We start from the raw sequence: 21,945 nt of genomic DNA on the forward strand, positions 1-21,945 counted from the left end.
CGCATGCGCATGTGCAAAAGCACTCTGTGCATGCTCAATTGCACCCCGCGCATGCGCAAGAAGGGCTCCTCCGGTTACGAAGCTTTTGGGATACGGCCGGGCCTACAGAATGGATCCCATTCATAACCAGTATTATACAATGTCAACCACAAATTCACTACCACTCCCTCTAGCTGTAAACAAGGTTAGAGAAAGTTAATGAGAACATGGCACAAAAGCAGCAAGAACATTATCTGACAGGCCCCCAAATGAGGACCATAGAGCATCACAGGGCAAGTTGTGAGAGGCTAAAAAGGTGTTAAAATGCACAATATGATCCATCCAAAACATTACAAATACTTAATACGGATTGTTAAGATATGGTTTAAGCACAGCATGAAGCTGAAACCAGCAAGTTTTTTCTTAGTTCACACTTGTTCTGAAGTGTTAGCCCTTGTCTTATCATTCATGTCACCTCAACCCCACATGGATCATCAACAGGGCCAGCACAAGACATATTGATGCCTGAGGCACAGTAGCATTTGACACTCCCCTCCCAAGGCCACTCAAAGTCAACCAAGTTATTTTGGCACCTAAGGCAGAAAAGCTCACAAGGGCCTCTCCTACTTCCTGCCAGTAGAAATACAATAATAATAAATTAAGCAACTAACCATCTGCTGCCCTTTCATGACAGACAAAATAAATTACCTGAAGTGGCCACCTTCAGGTATGCCTAATGATAGGGCTGGACATGTACTGTCACTATAGCCAGTACCAGTCACTGCCAGAGGAAGGGCAAATATAGAAATACAACAGCACTAAGTTACAGCTGATTTGTAGGAGCAAACAGAGCTTTGCTTCCTTGTATTCATTGCTGAATAAGCCAAGGCCTGATGTACCAATTATCTGGGGACAGTCAAGAATGGTTTTCTTGAGGAAACAGATGAACAAACTAATGGTTTCAGAGGATTTTTAAAAACAAAACTTGAAAGCATTTCCCAATATACAGTTTGAATCCATTATTCTTCTTACCTCTAAGGTTTTCAGAAGAGTCTGCATCACATAAGTCTTCCCACTGGATGTGTGTCCATAGATAAAAAGGGATGGGAAGCTCAAATGCTGACGCTGGACAAAAATTATATATATATAGATTTAGTGTTTGTTTTATTTCTTTTCTTTTCAAGCGCACTGGCCTTTCTTCAATCAAAAGATGTACAGAACTTTTGACTCATCAAGTTTTGGGCTAGATGAAAAGTTGAAGAATGAAGGGTTCGCTAAAAATGCAGCAACTAAGATCCACCAGGACAGCTTATCCCTTTGATTTTATAATCCATCAAAATACAAGGAAGTTCGGTTCAAAAGAATGACTGGCCTGAAGCCCAGTACTGAAACTCCCAAGACATTACAAGTCAAGAGACTGGCTTGTTTGGTAACAGTACCCAAGGCTCCATGACAGAAAGCCTTTAATATGGAGCATACGGATAGCTTTTCAAAAACATCACTGTGAGAGTTTGTAATTGTAAGCTGCTTCGAAAGCCAATCGCAGCTAAAAGCAAGAAACAAATACAATAAACTTGTTGAGTCATAGGCCATGTTCACACATTAACAGTAAGTCAAGAACCTTGGCTGAATTAGCCATACTGTGCACAAGCTACGCAATGGTGCATGCAGCCCAATCACTCGCTTCACACAAGCAGGTAAACGTACTAGTTAGGAGACAACTTCTTAACCCAAGTGCTGGGAGGGCAATTGCTTGGGTGCTGGGAAGGGCGCCAGGGCTATGAGGGGATTGATAAAGCAGAGAGTCTGTGTGCAGATGTTTTGTGTGCTTGTGCTTACTGAAAGGGAAGGGTGTTTTTTTTCAATATATGCAGTGAAGGGACTAGGCTGAGTGAAACAGTTTTGGGGTGATCTTCCCGTTAACATGGTTTCTAAGAAATGGCTTTGTGATCTGGAGTTCCTAGGTGAGTTACTTGTCCTTTAGCCTCACTAGTGACCAGCTATGACCACCACAGTGGCCGTTTTGTGAATGGGCCCTGCCCCCACCATGGCAGCCAATACAATTTTGCAGAACTCCAACTGTGCTTACATGCTCTGCAAAATTGGAGACACCAGAACTAAATAGAGAATGCTTTTTCAGTATGTGGTTAAATTCCTTCAAAGAGAAAATAAGTCAATGATTTGCAATTCTGAGGTCCTGGGACTTAACTGCATAATCTCTCTCTCTCTCTCTCTCTCTCTCTCTCTCTCTCTCTCTCTCCCTCTCCCTCTCCCTCTCCCTCTCCCTCTCCCTCTCCCTCTCCCTCTTCTTAGCAAGAAACTTGCTTACTTTTTTTCAATTTACAGAAAGAGTTGCATATCCAAACCACTGATTATTAAGTCAATATCTTGCTTCTTAACCATTTTTAAATATTTTCTGGAAATTGTTCTGAGTTGCTTTTCCAGTCCACAAGCTATTGCACTGAGCCATCTGAGGCTGAGAAAGTCTTAGATGTACTGCATGATGTACTGCAAATACAGCAAAATGATAATTGTACAGGTTCATAAACTTACATGCTGACAAGTGATTCATGATGGTAACAAGAGGAAGAAGGGCGATTCCAAATGAATCAATCTGAAACCCTCATTGGAATTCATAGTTTCATTGTTCATCCAATCTTTAATCAATAAACACTTTACCTATGGTAGGGCAGCTGGTCTGAACACACTTATCACTCATACAAAAAAACTTCTTTAGTGATGTATATGCACACCTGTACTAAATTCTTCCAATCCTTCCATGTAAAAAAAGCTGACTGCAAAATTCCAGGGTATCACATGTACAGATGTATGCATGTATGTCCATTCATTGCTGTGCACACCCAAGGAGGAGACAGGATGATGAGTGGCTACTGTCCCACCTCACAGTCTTGCTAAATCTGATATTGTGTACACTGGCCCCACAATGAGTAGTTTTCTAAACAATGAAATTTCAAATTCAATCAAATTATGTATCACTTCACACAGAAGGGGTCCTGAAACGATTTACAAAACCCTACAGAACAAAATTGATTAAAATGAAGCAAAAATACAGCTGTTCACCCACAACAAAAACCACCCAACATAAACATGTGACCTCCTGCCACCTTAAAGGTTCTGTTTCATTAAGGTATCATTCATTCTCTGCAACACTAACTATTTAAAGCAAATAACTGCATATTGGCAATTTTCAACACATCAAAAGTTATTTTAATTGTTGAGGGCAATATAAACACTCAACAAGGAAAAGGCAACACCACACACAAATCATTACTACTGCTTGGGAATGAAGCAAAAGAAAAACAGGGGGGAAATGTATTTTGAAGATACAATTCTACCTGTAGCCATGTTCCTGTAACAACTGTTCAGACACAAGTATATTGTACACAGTGATAATTTTAAAGATAAACTGGTTAAAGAAAGAGTATAAACTGATAAAAATGTTTGTGGAATGAACACCATTTGAATAACTATTACATCCACGTCTTTTAGTTAACTAAGTTCAAGCTAAATGCCTGGGTAGACCAACAAGTGTTGCAATGTTTCCTGAAGGCAGGGTTGAAAAATTCATTCTTCAGGGATTACTAGGAGAATCCCTGGAAATTACTGAGATAATCAAAATCATCTCCATGGTTGAAAAATGTAACCTTTCATTTAAAAACAATCTGCACATCTAGCACTCATGCTGAATACATCAGTACAGCAAGCTTCAGAAGACTGTCAGGCAAAATTAAATGCCGCAGCAGACTGCCGACATCAATTTCCATACCGTGAACCAAATGACACATTATTCTCCTTAACGGCTTGTAGGGATATTATATTTAATTACAGATAAAGGTAACAACTTCAACTATGCCACAGTCCATATTAATCAATGCAGGAGTTGCTGCTTATATAAGACAGGAGAGGAAAATAGCAGAGTATTACCCTCACAGTTTCTGCTTGAAGCGATGCTCTTCCCGTTATTAACATAAGCCAAAGAATGTTTGTGTTTAAAAAAGACCTTTTGCATAAAGAATGAGCTGTGAGCCAAGAATTCCCCACTTCATATCTCACCTATCATGAATCCATACATAGGCCACTATCTTTATGGCAGTGTGCCCCATTTGAAATACGAGGATAATGTTGCCCTACTTAGCATAGCTTTATTAGGATATTAACATTCTGCAAGTAAGTTAGAAAGCACTACATGAAGATAGCTCTTTGTATAACAATTTTCCTGCCAAGGAAAGAATGCATTTCACGGAAGTCCCATACACTGTAAAAAAAATCTGGAACGTGTTCTAACACCACAGGTGATGTGGAGTAGTGGTCAGGGTCAGGCACACTGGGCCTTACCATTTCTAATCTGAACTGAGAAGGCATCCTAGAATAATAATAATAATAATAATAAATTTTATTTATATCCCGCCCTCCCCAGCCGAAGCCGGGCTCAGGGCGGCTAACAACAATCAAATAATCAAACAGTCAAATAATCACAAAATATTTCATTATAAAAATTAATTAATTAATTAATTAAAATCAAATTGATGGCAACCGATTAAGCAAAATTCTGTGCAGGTTGCCAGAGGAGGGAGTCAGGCTGCGCCCTGACCAAAGGCCTGGTGGAACAACTCTGTCTTGCAGGCCCTGCGGAAAGATGTCAGGTCCCGCAGGGCCCATGTCTCTTGGGACAGAGCGTTCCACCAGATTGGAGCCGCAGCCGAGAAGGCCCTGGCTCTAGTTGAGGCCAGCCTAACCTCTCTGAGGCCTGGGACCTTGAGGATGTTATTATTTGCAGACCGTAGGTTTCTCTGTGGGGCATACCAGGAGAGGCGGTCCCGTAGGTACGAGGGTCCTAGGCCTTATAGGGCTTTAAAGCTAGAACGAACACATCATAGTTCCCTACAGCTACAGCACAGGAAAAAGGTCGGTACAGTGGAACCTCAGTTTTCGAATGTCTCTGTTGACAAATGTTTTGACTTTCGAATGTCGTAAACCCGGAAGTAAATGCTTCAGTTTTCAAACACTTTTTGGAAGTCGAACATGCACATTTTGAGTTTTCTGTATTGTTTTTTCCATTTTAAGGCTTCTGTATTGAGTTTTGGTTTTCAAACGTTTCAGAACTCGGACAGTCTTCCAGAACAGATTACGTTCGAAAACCGACATCCCACTGCCTTTCAGGAAATCTTGGTCCACTGATAACTTTTTTTCAAATTAAGGAATTCCTGGTAACCATCGAGATACCACAAAGTCTCCACAAATACAGCTGGGGATACAGAGATACTGTATGTGGAGTACTTAAGGAACAGCGCTACATAAATAGTACGCATTATTCCCTAATTACCTATTCAGATAAATAAATGTCAAAAGAAGGCCTATGTTTGTACATTAGAATTCAACAGAATCACTACTGAGGTTTATGTGGCAACCTTTAAAAAAAGAAGAAAAAAAAGGCCTGGCTAGTCTACATTTTCTTGTAAACTCCTATTGGTAGCCAGGGGAAGAAAAGCAGCATTACAAAACAGATACATTAAAAACAACCATAACTGCATTTCTTTGCACTTAAGAGAGACGTGCATGAGTTAATCCCTTGTGTTATGAAAAAACACATGCGTTAACTCATGTATGTATCTCCGAGTTCAAATAACTCCTAAAGGACATGCTAAGGTAATAGTAAAGACTTGCTAAAGGTCAGAGACCTTCAGTTAAAGTAGAATTTGAACCCAGGCCTTCCTGGGCCAACTGTGATATATCCACTTCAGCTTTACTACCTGTCAGGAGCAAAAAAACCCAAAACAAAACACTGTTTTCCTGTCCAGTAAGAAGTATCTTGCCTGAAAAGCAGACTTTGAATAAAAAAAAATAAGGCCAAGTATCTTAAAGGGCAATTAGAAAAAGAAAATTAGAAAGCGCTACCTCTCCGAAGATTGATAACAAGGTGGACACTTGAGATTCCCGAAAAAGCACCAAGCTTTCCAAGCGAAGCAACGTCGCTTCTGGATATTCTGGATGTTTGAAAACAGGCATTTTAACTTCTGTCTCTGTGTCTTGCAACTTCCAGGATTGCGGAGGTGGGCAGGTCTGTTAAGGGAAACATGACAAACTAATTCTCACGTTATAGCATAGCGTTTCATCAGCAGTAATAATAATAATAATAATAATAATAATAATAACTGAAGTAAATACTGCAGCCCAACCAACCGTCCACCTGAAGCCCAAGATGACAGCGGTCACTGGGCCATTGTAAAAAAAATAAAAATAAATGTGAGATCATCCCCACTAATTTGTAACCAGGTATTTATGGCAGAGATGTAGATTTTAACGATCAGGCCATCTGCAAAGAGCAGCTAACACTTGCAAGTGGCTCCTCACGGGCACTAAATATCGACCACAGCGGTAATAAGCAGCACACCTGACCGCCACGTTGTTGTTGTTGTTATTATTATTATTATTATTATTAGGGGGAAAGGGGTTTGTCGCCAATTTCTGTTTCAGGAACCGCTAGAAAGCGAGTCTGAAGTAAGGACTCCCAGTGAGTAAGCCCTGTTGTTCTGCTTCTGTGGAAGGAAGAGCCCTTGAAGCCGGACCCAGGCGCCCAAATATTCACCGGCCTCAGTTACCTCAGCTCTCCCTCAAACCGCCAAAAACCACCTTTCGCCCTCCCCGGCTCCGACTACGCGCGAACCCACTGAGCATGCGCGGCGAAGCCACACGCGCCTCCTACCATGGCTAAGGCGCAGGCGCACCGCGCGTTTGTTGGGGTTGTTTAATAAAATGAACATGCGCAGTAGCAGCCGGTGAAGTCATTAGAGGGCACTTTCCGGTGCCCTTACTTTGGACGGGTGCTTTTCCTCCCCACGGCCTGCAGGGGGAGCGCGAGAGAGGAAGGGAAAGCGAAACGAAAGCGATGGCTGGAAGCGAAGCGGGAGGGAGCGCGCAATGTCTTTGGGTGTAAAAGCAACTGGAAGAAAAGATGGGCAGCAAAATCAGCCTTTTTCTCCCATCCCGCCGTGTCCAGTACCCGCTGCGGGGAAGCCGCCCGCTATGGAAGGGACGCGCCAGTGTGGCAAACCTATACATGCCCCTCTCGTATTGCTCTCTGCAGCCGCAGCAAGATCTGTAACTCGCCAAGGGTTTGACTTCACCCCCAAAGATGAAGATCAAGGAGAAGAGCAGGTGGAAGAGGACTGGAAGAAGTTTAAAGCCTATCTACAAAAACATTGTAAAATTTATGAATGCTGAAGGCATTGAAAATGAAAGGAAGGGGTTCTAGTGATTAAGATAAATAAGAGTATAAAGGGAGGGATAAAGGATGAAAATGAATAATGAATGAGCTTGCTGAACTAATTTTTAAAGTGGAATACAAGAAAGGAAGGCGGGTGGAAGTAAGGAAAATAAGGTTTTGAAGGTTATTAAATTGAAAAAGTTTTTCTTTTTTATGCTAAATTTTCTTTTTTTATGTTTTCCTTTTTTCTGTTTGTATTTTTGATGTTTGTTGTTTTTGTGATTTCTGTTGATTGTTAACCTTTTGTAAAACTTAATAAAATATCATTTAAAAAAAAACAAAAACAAAGATGCACCCCACCCATAGCTGTCAACTTTCAGATTTGAAAATCAGGGATCAGCAGCCTCGAAAATAAGGGATCAAAAGCTTCACCTGTCCTGGGGACCGTTTACGGGATATCTAACAATCCGGGATAGCAGCTGGAAACGGCGCTGGAATAAGGGGATTTCCCCGCAAAAAAAGGGGAAGGTTGACAGCTATGACCCCACCGCCTGCAGAGATGGATGGGTGCCAATCAACATTACTGCCCATTCAATCCCAGGTGGGTTTAACTAGATGCCCTTATTTATGAGCTCTGCTGCTGGAAATGAGACGCAACTCGATGCTTTTCCTGTGTGCACTCAGTTCTGAACAGCTTTACTCCCAAGTAATACGTAAGTGGGTTTATGAATGCAGCTTAACCCTGGAACTGTAAGGAAACAACAACATCGAACTCAGCAACTGAGTTCGTATACTCCAATTTATAGATATTCTCCCCAGGGACATCTGCATCTGTTTTATTTGCAACACATGCAGCATGAACAGGAATAATCTCATGGATCGCCTTGTGAAGTATTCCCTAGGCATCACCATAAGCATCATAAGGTTGTTTTTCAAAGCATCACTCGGCTACTTTCATATCAAATATAAACAGCTCCCTCCCCCCAAAAAAGCTTATAACCTTTGTACAGAGCTATTAAGAAACTCTGTAAAGCAGTATTTTCAGTTCTGCCTTATTGAGGCTTAAAGCCATTTCCTTCGCCCACAGGAATTCTGCAGATCTCTGTTCCACACAGGAAGATGCCTTCTTTAAAGTCAGCCCGTTGGTCTGCTTAGCTCAGTACTGTGGAAGTTCAATGGCAACAGCTTTACAGGGTTTCAGAAAGCTGTCTTTCCCAGCCCTATACGGAGAACACCAGAGATCGCTCCTGTGACCTTTTGCAAGGAAAGTATGCACTCTGTAACTAAACCACAATCTTTCCCCCTAGCTTCATGTTGTTGTCCGACTCTATGTGACCCCATGGACCACCAGGCACTCCTGTCTTCCACTGCCTCCCACAGTTTGGTCAAACTCATGTTGGTAGCTTTGCGAACACTGCCCAACCATCTCGTCCTCTGTCGTCCCCTGCTCCTTGTGCCCTCCATCTTTCCAGCCTAGCTTCATACTGTCCAGTAAACATGTATATCCAGGATATAGGCCTGTTTTGCGGCCTACAAGCGGTTTGATGTTGGGAAAAGGATGCAGCAGACCAGGGTAGACATCTCTAAACACAAGTACAGATGAACAATGATAAAGCACATCGGCTCCATTCCAGATCTAATCATGCTAAAAGGTGTTCTTTAGGACAGGAAGCACAAGAATGTGGCTAGAAGTGCATATTTGTAATGTGGATGTGTGGTGCTGTGGGTTGAGGAGAGATCCCTGCTGAGCTCTCTGTATGTTCTGAAATTTGAAAAAGGCACTACAGCAGGAGTCTGAACTTTCTAACATTTCTAACCTGCTAATTTGCACTCCCCACACAACTTGCAGCCAGAGCAACAAAATTTGGTTCTCAGCACTCTTTTGCTACGCTTGAAAGCAGAAGGCAAAATGTTTTTAGGCATCATTGAATTCCTCATGCTCTAGTGCATGGACCTCTGCAAGGAGCCTGGGTTGCCTGTCTCAGATTATATATGTATATTCTAACATATGTTCATGTGATAAAGCAAGTAAGATATTCAGTTAACTGCTGTTTCATATAATGGATGGAATACAGGCCACTTAGAATTCAGCAATGGTATTTCCTGCTCTCCATGATGGAATCTAACAGGCAAGATGGAAAACAATTGCTGTCAGTAGAGCATTCTGGAACAAATTTCTCTCTGGCTCCACCCTTTGGAAATCTGAAAGCATCTCATTGCATTCTCCCATGACGTTGCTCCATTGATAATACCTTTCTATGGCTAGAAAGAGTGAACTACACACCAATATATTTGCCTCAGTGATATCCCAAACCAGGGCTGAAGTGATAGAGGAGCCTGCTGGAAATTGTTCTAGTATAGTCCGCTGACAGGATTTGTTTTTCTTTTTCCAGAATTGATTGACTGATTGAATTTTCCATTCAAGTGAATCCCAAAGCAGCTTGTGGACAATAAACAGCAACAGCAACATAATAAAACATTGTAGTTACAGCCCAAGTTATATAATTAACATAACTTCGATAAAACAATTACAAAGAATTAAAACACAGAAAGCAACACTAACAAAAAGCTAAGAAGTAAATTAAACATTTGTTTTCTCTTTCTCTCTCTCTCTCTCTCTCACACACACACACACACATGCTCAATAATAATTTGCTAAATTAGTCAGCCAGCATAGAAGAGGACCCTGATCCAACAGAAATACCTACAAACAGAATTGTTCAATATTTAGCACCCGGCTTCCAACACAACATTTACATAGAGTCTCCTGCTGCACCACAGTCAAGCTCTCACTAAAAGATCTGGACCAACTCCACAAAGCCTTCCTTGAGACTCTATGCTCTGGTGGAAGAGGACCATCACGTCCTACAGCCGTAGCACAAAATAACAAAGATGGTGGTTTGGGTTAGAGAGAGAAGGAAATACCATTGAGGAAATCTAAGAGCCCATAATCCCAGCATGTGAGGTAGAGCTTAACAGTTTCTGGGCCGTATCCTTGAAGAGAAACTTGAAATGTGTATTCTGATCTCTCCTTAAGCCTCTTCACTGTGAGTTCATTCAAATAATTTGCTTGGTGTTTTTGTTTTACTCGAGGCAGGAAACTTGCTGTGATCCTCTAAATAACATTTGGCAGGGAGAAAAATCATGCTCCCTTTTCATATGTGATGATCTGACAAAAAAATTAAGCAATTTCAAAATGATTTCTTCTTCTTCATCATCTTCATCCTTGCAGCAATTTTGTTGTTCAGACCCAGTCTGTCTTTCATGTAAACATCCATCCCATTTCTGCAAGTTTCTACTAAGGCATGAAGGACAGCTCCCTCTGTAATTGCTGTCAATAAAAGAGCTTTGAATGATGTGCTTCATCTTGAGGCGGAAAAAACCAAACAAAACATTTCCTAACTGCAGAAAGAAGACAGAAAGACACTGTTTGTTGCAGTTGCAGACAAAGACTCAATGTGGGCTTCACTTCTCAATCTATAAAACTTTTAAAAAGCAGCTAAATTTTACCCTGGGCTGATAAATTGCTTACTGAGACTGACAGAAAAATCCTATCTGCTACTCAGCTTGATCTCTTCCCTCATTCTATTTTCTGTAGGCTTGCAGCTGTCTCAGTCTTAGGTTTATATGTCAGCAAAAATAAACCTGGCATATTAACAAAGGAGGGAAAGGAATTGAGAACAGAGAGGTGAGATGAGGGTTTTTTTGGGGGGGGTTGGTTCTCCACTCAAGAAAAACCTTGCAAATTATTGATTAGCTGTTTACAAAAGACAAAAACAAGAATCCTCCATTAACAAAGCTAATAACTGACATAGCTGATTATGAAAGAATGATCATAGCATACCCTTCCAATATTTCACAAATGAAAACAAATTCACCAGTCCCATCCCACTCTTTCACCAAGGATCACTGCCTCACTGCAATTGCACATTGCAAAACTGTGTTTCTTTATTCTACAATAGCATGTCCCCCTCTGTTGATTAAAAAAGCCAAGGTGTTTTTTAGAGGGCATAAAGACAGGCTTACATTTTTTTTCTAACTGTCCATAAACAATGGACAGTTAGAAAACAACTGTTTTCTAACTGCCCATAACTGTCCACAACTGTTCTAACTGTCCATAAACAATGGTTTATGGACAGTTAGAAGATCGTGAAGCTGAGGCTCCAATATACCTTGGCCACCTCATGAGAAGAGAAGACTCCCTGGAAAAGACCCTGATGCTGGGAAAGATGGAGGGCACAAGGAGAAGGGGACGACAGAGGACAAGATGGTTGGACAGTGTTCTCGAAGCTACCAGCATGAGTTTGACCAAACTGCGGGAGGCAGTGGAAGACAGGAGTGCCTGGCGTGCTCTGCTCCATGGGGTCACGAAGAGTCGGACACGACTAAATGACTAAACAACAATAAACAATGGTTCAACATATGTCTCAGGGGCTGCAATGTGTAAAATGGTTAAGCTGTGCACTAAACAAGGCCTTAATACAGGAGTAGAAGACTGTTCGCCCATAGATGGGATCCAGCCCACCAGCCTCCTTAGCAGCAGTGTCAATGGGACCATGATAGTGCCATCTTCTGGAATCACTGCTTCAAGTGTAGTTGAAGGGGAAGGTGGGTGGAGCATTGCAACCACTGGAGATCAAGAGTCTGATTTCCTCCAGTGCTTGCAACGTTCTGCCCACTTCCTCCATCAGTTACACTTTGAAGTGGTGGTTCTGAGTGGCTTCCTTTGTCCTTCACTGCTGGGAAAGGTCAGGTGTCTGGGAGGCCAGCCATCCCTCAAGGCACCTGCAGCTCTTTAAAGCTGCCATTCTCAGTGGCTTCCTTCCCCACCCCCATTCAGGAGCAAGTCAGTAATAAACCACACAGAATAAGTGAAGTTAACTCTTTATTAGAAGAGCACAGCAACTCTTCTTCAGTAGGTCTTATTCCTATGAGGCAGTTGTGAAAGCTATGCCTTCCCACAGCTGCCTAAGTCTCCTCCTCTCCCAAGCAATCTGAGACTGCACCATTGTGCATGACATTGCTCCTCTCACTTCATACCTGTCCTGGTCCTGGGAGACCAGCAGGGAGGGGAGTTTGTTGCAGCAGGAGTGGTGGACACCCTGGTTTCTTCACCAGCTGGACTCATCTCTGCTTCTTGGCCTCCATCATCCCATTCTCCTGCTTCTGCTTCTGGACTCCTCTCTGCCTCAGATTCTCCCTTCTCACTAAGCCCTGTTACCTTTTCAGGTTCCAACACCTCCTCTCCCCATTCTTTTCCCTGTAATGGTGAACTCTTTCCCTGCATCAAGCTGATCGGGAATCAAATGAGCAGCTTTGTGTGTTTGTGCAATACTCCCATTTTGAGCACACTCATTCTTGTTTTGTCCCTGCGTGCCACTAACATGTGACCCCCTGGGGGGCTGACTCTCAAGGCAAAAAGAAGGCTGCTTCAGCATATCCCCTACTGCAGTCTTGTATCAGGAATGCCTCTCAGGTGAGTGAATGGGTAGACAGATCTTTCCATTCCTTCTTTACTGGCCTTCTTTGGTTCCATGCTGGTTGTAGAGGATGAGAAGTTCATTCCTTCATTCTCTTTGTAGGCCAGTAACTTTTGAGGGCTTATTTACAACGCGGTACTACTAACTTAGGGACGCGGGTGACGCCTAGGGCTTGCCAATCAGAAGGTCGGCAGTTTGAAGCCCCACAATGGAGTGAGCTCCCATTGCTTGGTCCCTGCTCCTGCCAACCTAGCAGTTCGAAGCACATCAAGTGCAAGTAGATAAATAGGTACCGCTCCTGACGCCCTCGGCCAATAAAGCGAGATGAGCGCCGTAAGCCCAGAGTCGGTCACAACTGGACCTAATGGTCAGGGGTCCCTTTACCTTTACTACTAACTTGGTCAGTGGCGTAGTGTGGGTTGTCAGCACCCGGGGCAAGGCAAGTAATTTGCACCCCCTAACCCGTGGATTTGCGCCCCCTAACCCTACCCCCCAGATGTTGCGCCCGGTGTGGCTGGCCCCCCCTGCACCCCCCACGCTACGCCACTGAACTTGGTGCATCCCTGTCGTTGTCATCACTACCAGAGACTAATTCAGTTAGGAAAGGAGGATGGTCTGAACTCTGAAGAATGGCAAGTCAAGCACCTGGCACTAATAAGATTTGAACATGGCAGTCCCCTAGCAAAAACAGAGAAAATGGATATGGGAAATACCGAATCAGGAACCAGAAATAGGGACTCTCCCTGGTAAATGAAGGCAGTTGGATCTGAATTCAGTTTTTGAGGACTAAGGAAGTCTTTCTGATCTTTCAGCATGGTTTGAGATGTCAATTGTATATTGTATTTAAGATTAACTTACCCTGCAATATTAAGAGAAAATTGTGTTTTGTTTTGCGTGAATATAGCTGTGGGGAAAGAAATATGTAACATATTTCAGTGGCTCTTCACTGCATTTTTTATTTAAAAAGTCCAGCGTCTTGAACTGAATACTGAAATTTGCTCTTTCTCTGCTCATAATTTACTGGTACCATGGAGCACTGACAACATTAATTTATGACGTTACAGCTTCACTGCAACTTTTGTACAGTTTCCCTGTTTGCACAAGGATTTTAACAGCACTCATTCCTTTATTACATTTATATATCACCCTTTGATCCAACAGTGTCTCTGTAGTAGTTTCACAGTAAAATATAGTTACAATCATATATATATATTGCGCACATCACCACACCACAGACAGCAATTATCACTAATAGAAAGTAGCAAACATGGATGTGAACAATAAAACACATTTCTACATATGTTATTTCCCCCCAATCCAGTAGGGAAATTAAGGGCCAAACGATACATGATATTAGTCACACGTTTAAGCAATTGTGCTCAACCTTCATTGTGCTTAGCTTTCACTTTTGAGAAAAAGCAGTTCTGATGTGGAATGCGATCCCAATCCAGACTTTATGATGATTTTCTGTAGAAAACCAAGCCCTACTGGTTAAATTAGTCTTGGCTCCCAGCTCCCAAGTGCTGCCCAGGTCTGCTGGACCTCTTTGGAATCCAAACCAATATTCTGGTTGCACACAGAAGGGATAGAAAATGGGTAGGAATAGGCAGGAAAACTTCTCAGTTTTCACTAATATTCTTGCTGAGAAACCCTTGATGAGCTGCAGAGGTTCCCTGCAACACAATTTGGCAAAATCACTGTTCTAAACAATTGGGGGTGGAGTGGGGAAGTGACAGAAAACACTAACTCTTAAAGAGTGATACACACAAACATGCCATTTCTTTCCCAGTACATCTTTGACGGCTTCAAATGACTTCACAGTTTTATAGTAAGAACTGGCCTTGCTCACCTTTTTCTCTCCACTGTCTTTGAAACACCAAGTCCAGATTCCATCATAATACTCACCCAGCCTGCTTTCATTGCCTTTTTATCTTAAGCCTAGGCTGCCCTTGAGTATCCTGACAACCGCTGAGACAATTTTCCTTCTTTCCTTCCTCTCTCAACTTAATATTCTACCCATTTTCCCCCTACTGCTCATAGTGAAATTTGTTGCAACAATTGATGTTCAAGAACGTAGCTGTTGTGTTTTGAGCAGATTTATCACTGGGCTGAATTCAGTTTTTTTTTAGACCATAGCACTGCTTCGGAAAATTATGATGATTTGTTTTTGTCATTCACTTCCCCAGTTCTTATGAAGCTTTCAGTGCTGGCTAGCAGGGCTGGCCCAAGACATTTTGGCACCTGAGACAAACCACAAAATGGTGTCCCCACCCTACCGAGGAGAATAATAATAAGTGAACAAAAATAAGTGAACAATATGTCAGAATATATTTGTGGGTCACCAGTTTTTCTTCTGTGAAATGGGTTGAGCCTGCTGGAGGTTCTTAGATTTCCAACTTTGCCCAGGCCCAAAAAGGTTAGGAAGCCCTATCTTAATGTATGGCCCTGTTGATATGGAAGTGTATGCTTAATGTTTTCCTAAAATACAATTTGAGGAAGTGTGCAGGTGTGCAAAATAAATCAAAATACGCCTCACTAAATTACTTTTGAAGTAGAGTATGACAAATCAAAGCTGTGTTTAAGACTCAAAATATTTTTTGTATAACATCCATTATTTACCATATCCATTACCCAGAGAGAGTACAGTGGTACCTCGGGTTAAGAACTTAATTCGTTCTGGAGGTCTGTTCTTAACCTGAAACTGTTCTTAACCTGAAGCACCACTTTAGCTAATGGGGCCTCCTGCTGCTGCTGCGCCACTGCTGCACGATTTCTGTTCTCATCCTGAAGCAAAGTTCTTAACCCGAGGTACTATTTCTGGGTTAGCGGAGTTTGTAACCTGAAGTGTATGTAACCTGAGGTACCACTGTATGGCCTTTTTGCAGAATAGCCAGCCAGTCAGCCAGCCTTTCCCGGTGTCTACTTAATAAAACTGTGTTCTGTCAGCTCACCAACATTTGATACAAAAAGACTTGCAGGTCATGCAAAGGCTCCTTCAATAAATCCACCAGGCTCTGTTTTGGCTTCATCCAAGCACACCAGATTCCACCCTGGCTCTAAATCTGCCTCATCACATATTGCCTTGAATCCATCTGCCTTGCCCCACCCTGACACCTGCTCAAAGGTTCAATATTTTTTTAAAAAATGAATGCCGTCCATTTAAGCTTTCTTCCATAAGGTTGTGCCTCTCCATGAATCGCAAACATGCATTGTTGATTTGATTTGAATTAAGAAGATCCTATTTATCTTAGACAGCAAACCTAGACAGCATCTTAAAAAGTAGAGACATCACCTTGCCAACAAAGGTCCATATAGTAAAAGCTATGGTTTTCCCAGTAGTGATGTATGGAAGTGAGAGCTGGACCATAAAGAAGGCTGATCGCCGAAGAATTGATGCTTTTGAATTATGGTGCTTGAGGAGACTCTTGAGAGTCCCATGGACTGCAAGAAGATCAAATCTATCCATTCTGAAGGAAATCAGCCCTGAGTGCTCACTGGAAGGACAGATCGTGAAGCTGAGGCTCCAATACTTTGGCCACCTCATGAGAAGAGAAGACTCCCTGGAAAAGACCCTGATGTTGGGAAAGATGGAGGCACAAGGAGAAGGGGACGACAGAGGACCAGATGGTTGGATAGTGTTTTCGAAGCTACAAACATGAGTCTGACCAAACTGCGGGAGGCAGTGGAAGACAGAAGTGCCTGGCGTGCTCTGGTCCATGGGGTCACGAAGAGTCGGACACGACTAAATGACTAAACAACAAAATTTATCTTAGGGAAGTTCCATTTTGATTTCAGATCGCTGGACTGCGCAGATGGTTTTCATTAGGTATGTGTAGGCAGCTTCTACTCCTACCGTATATCCGACTGCCTCAGAATATGCCATTAGGTGCCAATAATACACCACTGGAGACCATTCATCTGCACCTTTGGTGGTGTGTTCCTGTCACTGAACAGCAGGCACTGATGTCAGGTGCTGACAACATGGGTTTGATGTAAGTGCCAATACATAGGAGGGGTGGAATTTGCTATCACGGATGTAATGGAAAAGAGCACATCAATTGTGACAGCTGGATGTAAGGCAGTTCTACATAAGAAAACCCAGATTGGAGGTTTTCCTAAATTAGAACCCAGAGGCAAGCTCATTATGTATATCCTGTTAATCGGGGACAGACACATACACAAGGAAGGTAATTTCTAGGGGAGCTGTGAGATGTGCTCTGACATGATAACAAGTTTTAAAATCGTTTTTGTCTTTGCTGAGATTTCAGCTGAGCTATAGCGATACTCTGAAAGAGAGAATTCTGCGCGCAGTTAATAGAAAATATGATAGAAAGCTGGAGCTCAATAATACCCAGCATTGTTCATAGTTGTTTAATATTTTTATCGCAACCAAACTGAATGGAAACCTAATCCATAGGAAGGATTCCTTTCTTTCTTTCTTTTAGGAACACAGCAAAAACTGCAATTTAGTTTTACAATGTGCGAGAAATTGCACTGCTCACAGATGCCTCAATCCATTTCCATTGGGAGGAATGACTACATTAGGTCAGGGGTAAGAGAGGATGGATAGGGATGCAGGTGGCGCTGTGGTCTAAATCACTGAGCCTAGGGCTTGCCGATCAGAAGGTCAGTGGTTCGAATCCTCGCAACGGGATGAGCTCCCGTTGCTCGGTCCCTTCTCCTGCCAACCTAGCAGTTCGAAAGCACGTCAAAGTGCAAATAGATAAATAGGTACTGCTCCAGCGGAAAGGTAAACGGAGTTTCCGTGCCCTGCTCTGGTTTGCCAGAAGCGGCTTAGTCATGCTGGCCACATGACCCGGAAGCTGTACGCCAGCTCCCTTGGCCAATAAAGCAAGATGAGCGCCGCAACCCCAGAGTCATCTGCGACTGGACCTAATGGTCAGGGGTCCCTTTAAGAGAGGATGGATAGATTGTGAGATGTACTACGGGAGGGAAAGACCCTTATTAATCCAGGGACACTTTGGCATCATTCCCATTCCTAGACTTAAATAAGCCAATTGCAAGCAGAAACCGATGGCAACTTTCCACCACACCATTCTTGCTCACCATCTGAACCCCCGAGACTCATCCTAGTGTGCCTGCTGTCTCCTGAAAATATGTCATATCCCTTCCCACCTTGCTCTTCAGAGCAGCACATCTGAAGGCCATGGAGAGAGAGGAGGGAAAGGCATGCTATCCCAACTGAACTGCCAGCCTGAATCCCTCCAAGTGTTTTGGACGGCTGCGCCTACCACCAGCCCAAGCTGTGTGATCCAGGTGTCCCCTCATGCAGCCCTGCCAGCTTCCCTCAGCCACCACCTGCAGAGTGCCACCAGCTGGGCTTCCAGGGGCAGGAAGATGGCTGGCCCAGCAACCACGGATGTAGTGATCTGTCTGCGCTCTCACTCCCTGCCCATGTTGCTATGTGTATAGGGCTGTGGATATGGTGGAGGCCCTGCAGCTCCATGCAGACTGGGGCAGCAGCTAGGAACGCTCCCTAATTTGAGACAGCTGGGCTCCCCAGATGACAAGACCCCTCCCCCGCCCCAGCCTCAGTGATGTGGTCCAAATGAAAGCAATGCATTTGGAACTAACTTGGCTGCAGGAGTTGCCAGGAGGAGGCATACAAGATACCATCATAGCTGTCAAGCATCCCTTATTTGGTGGGACAGTCCTTTACCTTTATCCCAGCGCTGTGTCCCGCTGCTGTCCCTTATTGATGATGTCCCTTAAATAAGCTACTGAAGGTAATGGGGCCCTTTCTATGTCCAGCTGTCCTTTGTCAACAACAAATTGTTGCTGTTTTTTGTGTTGAATATATGCTATGTGGTAATTTATGGACCTAACAGGCATCTAAAGCCATTTGCACGCAACAAAATACGTATTTTATCAAAGTAATTGTTGATCCCTTATTTTCAAGGTTGCTGGTCCCTTATTTTCAAATCTGTAAGTTGACAGCTATGGACACCATCCGACTGTCTTAGGAACTCCCCTCCAGATCTGTGTAGGGTTTACTCCTTAGCCCTTTCATCTCCTGAAGATAAACCACAAGGCAGCAGAGCTTCAGGATCAGAGCTTTCTTTCTCTGAGATGGGCTACCTTCCCAGGTTGGCAAGCCCTGTCTGCCCCTCACTTCCCACTGCAGCAAGTGAAGAAACAACCTTTTTGACCATTGGACCCACTATTGGTCTTGTTCGCTCAGTCCACCAGAGCCTGTCTTTGCATGCAGAGGAAATCCCTAACTCACCAAGGGTTTGAGACCCATCGGCTACCCTCATCTGGTTTAGCTGTCCAGTTGAAGCTATTCCCAGGGTGTGGCCACTGTCACATGCCAACAGCTTATAGGAGCCTCAGGTGAAAGCTGAGTGCAGGGTGGGGACCAAAGGTGGACAAACTACCCCAGAAGGAGCATGATGTGTCCCCCACCAGAGGCACTACTGCTCCCCAGACCCTGCCCACACCCCATACAATCTGAGACTACTAATTCAGTATCTTTATAAAATTAGAAGCTCCATGGACAACAACCCTTCCTTCATTATCCATTCCCTTCATGTTGTTTGTTGTTGTGAGACACACTGCAAGCATCATGTTGCTCCCAAAAAAGATCAAAGAGCAATCTGGTTAGCACCCATGTAACTTGCTTATGAATCAAGGCATTGTGTCAAGCAGCATAGTGGGTGAAAAGGAAATCCGTGACTGTGTCTGTAACTCAGTTAGACACCTGCATAAATACCAAAACCAATGTGCTAAAAAGCAACATTCCCAGTAGGGTGGAAGTTATTTTTACGTCCCGCTTTATGACAAAGAAAACACTGTTGTCAGAGAGCAATGTTCCATCTCCACCTTGGGTTTTCTACTGTGAGCACCTTGGCTCAAAGGCATCAAAGTTTACCCAAAAAGGAGGCAAAAATGTTTAGCCTGGGAAAGAGATTATTACTAGGTGATATGATTTGTTGTTGTTGTTTAGTCATAGAATCATAGAGTTGGAAGAGACCACAAGGGCCATCGAGTCCAACCCCCTGCCAAGGAGGAAACACCATCAGAGCACTCCTGACATATGGTTGTCAAGCCTCTGCTTAAAGACCTCCAAAGAAGGAGACTCCACCACACTCCTTGGCAGCAAATTCCACTGTTGAACAGCTCTTACTGTCAGGAAGTTCTTCCTAATGTTTAGGTGGAATCTTCTTTCTTGTAGTTTGGATCCATTGCTCCATGTCCGCTTCTCTGGGGCAGCAGAAAACAAGAGTCGTGTCCGACTCTTCGTGACCCCATGGACCAGAGCACGCCAGACACTTCTGTCTTCCACTGCCTCCTGCAGTTTGGTCAGACTCATGTTTGTAGCTTCGAAGACACTATCCAACCATCTTGTCCTCTGTCGTCCCCTTCTCCTTGTGCCCTCCATCTTTCCCAACATCAGGGTCTTTTCCAGGGAGTCTTCTCTTCTCACGAGGTGGCCAAAGTATTGGAGCCTCAGCTTCAGGACCTGTCCTTCCAGTGAGCACTCAGGGCTGATTTCCTTCAGAATGGAGAGGTTTGATCTTCTTGCAGTCCATGGGACTCTCAAGAGTCTCCTCCAGCACCATAACTCAAAAGCATCAATGAAAGGTGGTGGACTCTCCTTGATAGGAGGTTTTTAAGCAGAGGCTTGATGCCAGCCTATCAGGGATACTGTAGTGGCAGATCTTCTGCATCAGCAGGAGATTGAAATAGATGGTCTTTGATGTTCCTTCCAATGCTATGAAATTTAAAAGCAGAAGTAGCAGAACATTCAGGTAGCTTGGATTTTTTGCTCAGATTCTCCTTTTAATCTGCCCTTCAGTTGAGAACTTGCATCTTAAATAAAATTAATTTAAAGCAACAAATAACCAAACACTTCCGTCCTTTGCAAGATAATAATAATAATAATAATAATAATAATAATAATAATAATAATAATAATTTATTATTTATACCCCGCCCATAAAAACCAAAAATACAGTAAAATATCATACGTTAAAAACTTCCCTGAACAGGGCTGCCTGGAGTGAAGATGGAGTGAAGTGATCAGCATTTTCCAGAATCAACCCCCTGTCAAGCTCTGATGAGCAGCACTGGTGGAGCATTAGCCTTTGTTCTAGGATGACTCTACGTAATTCCCATTGAACTTTATAGAAATTTCACAAATGAATAATTGGACCTCATCAATGAAGTCTCTAGAGCAGAGAGCGGCGGCGGCAGCAATGGCGATGCGGGTGGCAGCATTTCCCTGGAGTAGGATCTCAACTTGTATCTTTCCATTTGCATTGCATCCATTTTGTGTCATGCCACCCCCCCCCCCCAATAGCAGCTATTTTGTGACTGGCACGACCAACACTGACTGGTTGGTGACCCCTGGTTTAGAATATATGGTTTTATTTACACTTACAGTGGTACCTCGGGTTAAGAACTTCATTCGTTCCGGAGGTCCGTTCTTAACCTGAGACTGTTCTTAACCTGAGGTACCACTTTAGCTAATGGGGCCTCCTGCTGCCACTGCATGATTTCTGTTCTCATCCTGAAGCAAAGTTCTTAAACTCTTTCTGGGTTAGCGGAGTCTGTAACCTGAAACGTCTGTAACCTGAGGTACCACTGTATATACAACCTGAGCATAGGATGTGGGGGCTTATAGCATTAACACTGCAACAGATTATGCTTCCGCATTAGGTTGCTGGGATATTTGTGTCCCCAAAGCCATAGCTTTGAATTCAGCACACAAAGTGTCTTCTCAGCATTCAGCCCAGACTGCCCCACAGACTATCTTGGCTATTGTTCTCTCTGCTTACAATATGATATTTCCTCCAGCCTGTATAAGGTCTGTGGAAATGTCTACCCTGCTCCTAGGGAGCATCATCACTCAGCGACCTCTTCAGTCATACAGATGGGAGGTACGTAACTGGACTGGCTTAACTAAGAAACTGGTTTGATCAGTTCAGCTGTTCCTTCTCTTACAGGCCTCCATCTGGTAGATATGAAATCACACTGGGAATCATCCAAACCAGTGTTTCCCAAACTTGGGTCTCCCACTGTTTTTGGACTACAGTTTCCATCATCCCAGCCCACTGGTCCTGCTAAGCTAGGGATGATGGGAGTTGTAGTTCAAAAACAGCTGGAGACCCAAGTTTGGGAAACCCTGATCCAAACCAATCCCCTAAATCTATAACAGTTCTTTTTTATTTTTATAATGATATTTATTGAAGTTTTACAAACAAAACGAAGTTACAGAATGAAAAAAGAAAAAATAAT

General features: G+C 43.3%; 1 protein-coding gene across 2 annotated transcripts in view; it reads right to left on the reverse strand.

Moving 5' to 3' along the window:
* Positions 1–6,687, reverse strand: part of ORC5 (origin recognition complex subunit 5) — a 68,216-nt gene extending 61,529 nt beyond the window's left edge. For both annotated transcript variants that reach the window (XM_081927826.1, XM_081927827.1), the window contains exons 1-3: positions 6,591–6,687; positions 5,896–6,060; positions 1,012–1,104 (exon numbers count right to left, since the gene is read on the reverse strand). In XM_081927826.1, the coding sequence (XP_081783952.1) occupies positions 1,012–1,104; positions 5,896–6,006 (204 nt within the window). In that variant the 5' untranslated portion in view covers positions 6,007–6,060; positions 6,591–6,687. The remainder of the gene's footprint in view (positions 1–1,011; positions 1,105–5,895; positions 6,061–6,590) is intronic.
* Between the last annotated feature and the right edge of the window lie 15,258 nt (positions 6,688–21,945).

Source organism: Podarcis melisellensis, assembly GCF_964234715.1.
Source record: "Podarcis melisellensis genome assembly, chromosome: 10".
Lineage (NCBI taxonomy): Eukaryota > Metazoa > Chordata > Lepidosauria > Squamata > Lacertidae > Podarcis > Podarcis melisellensis.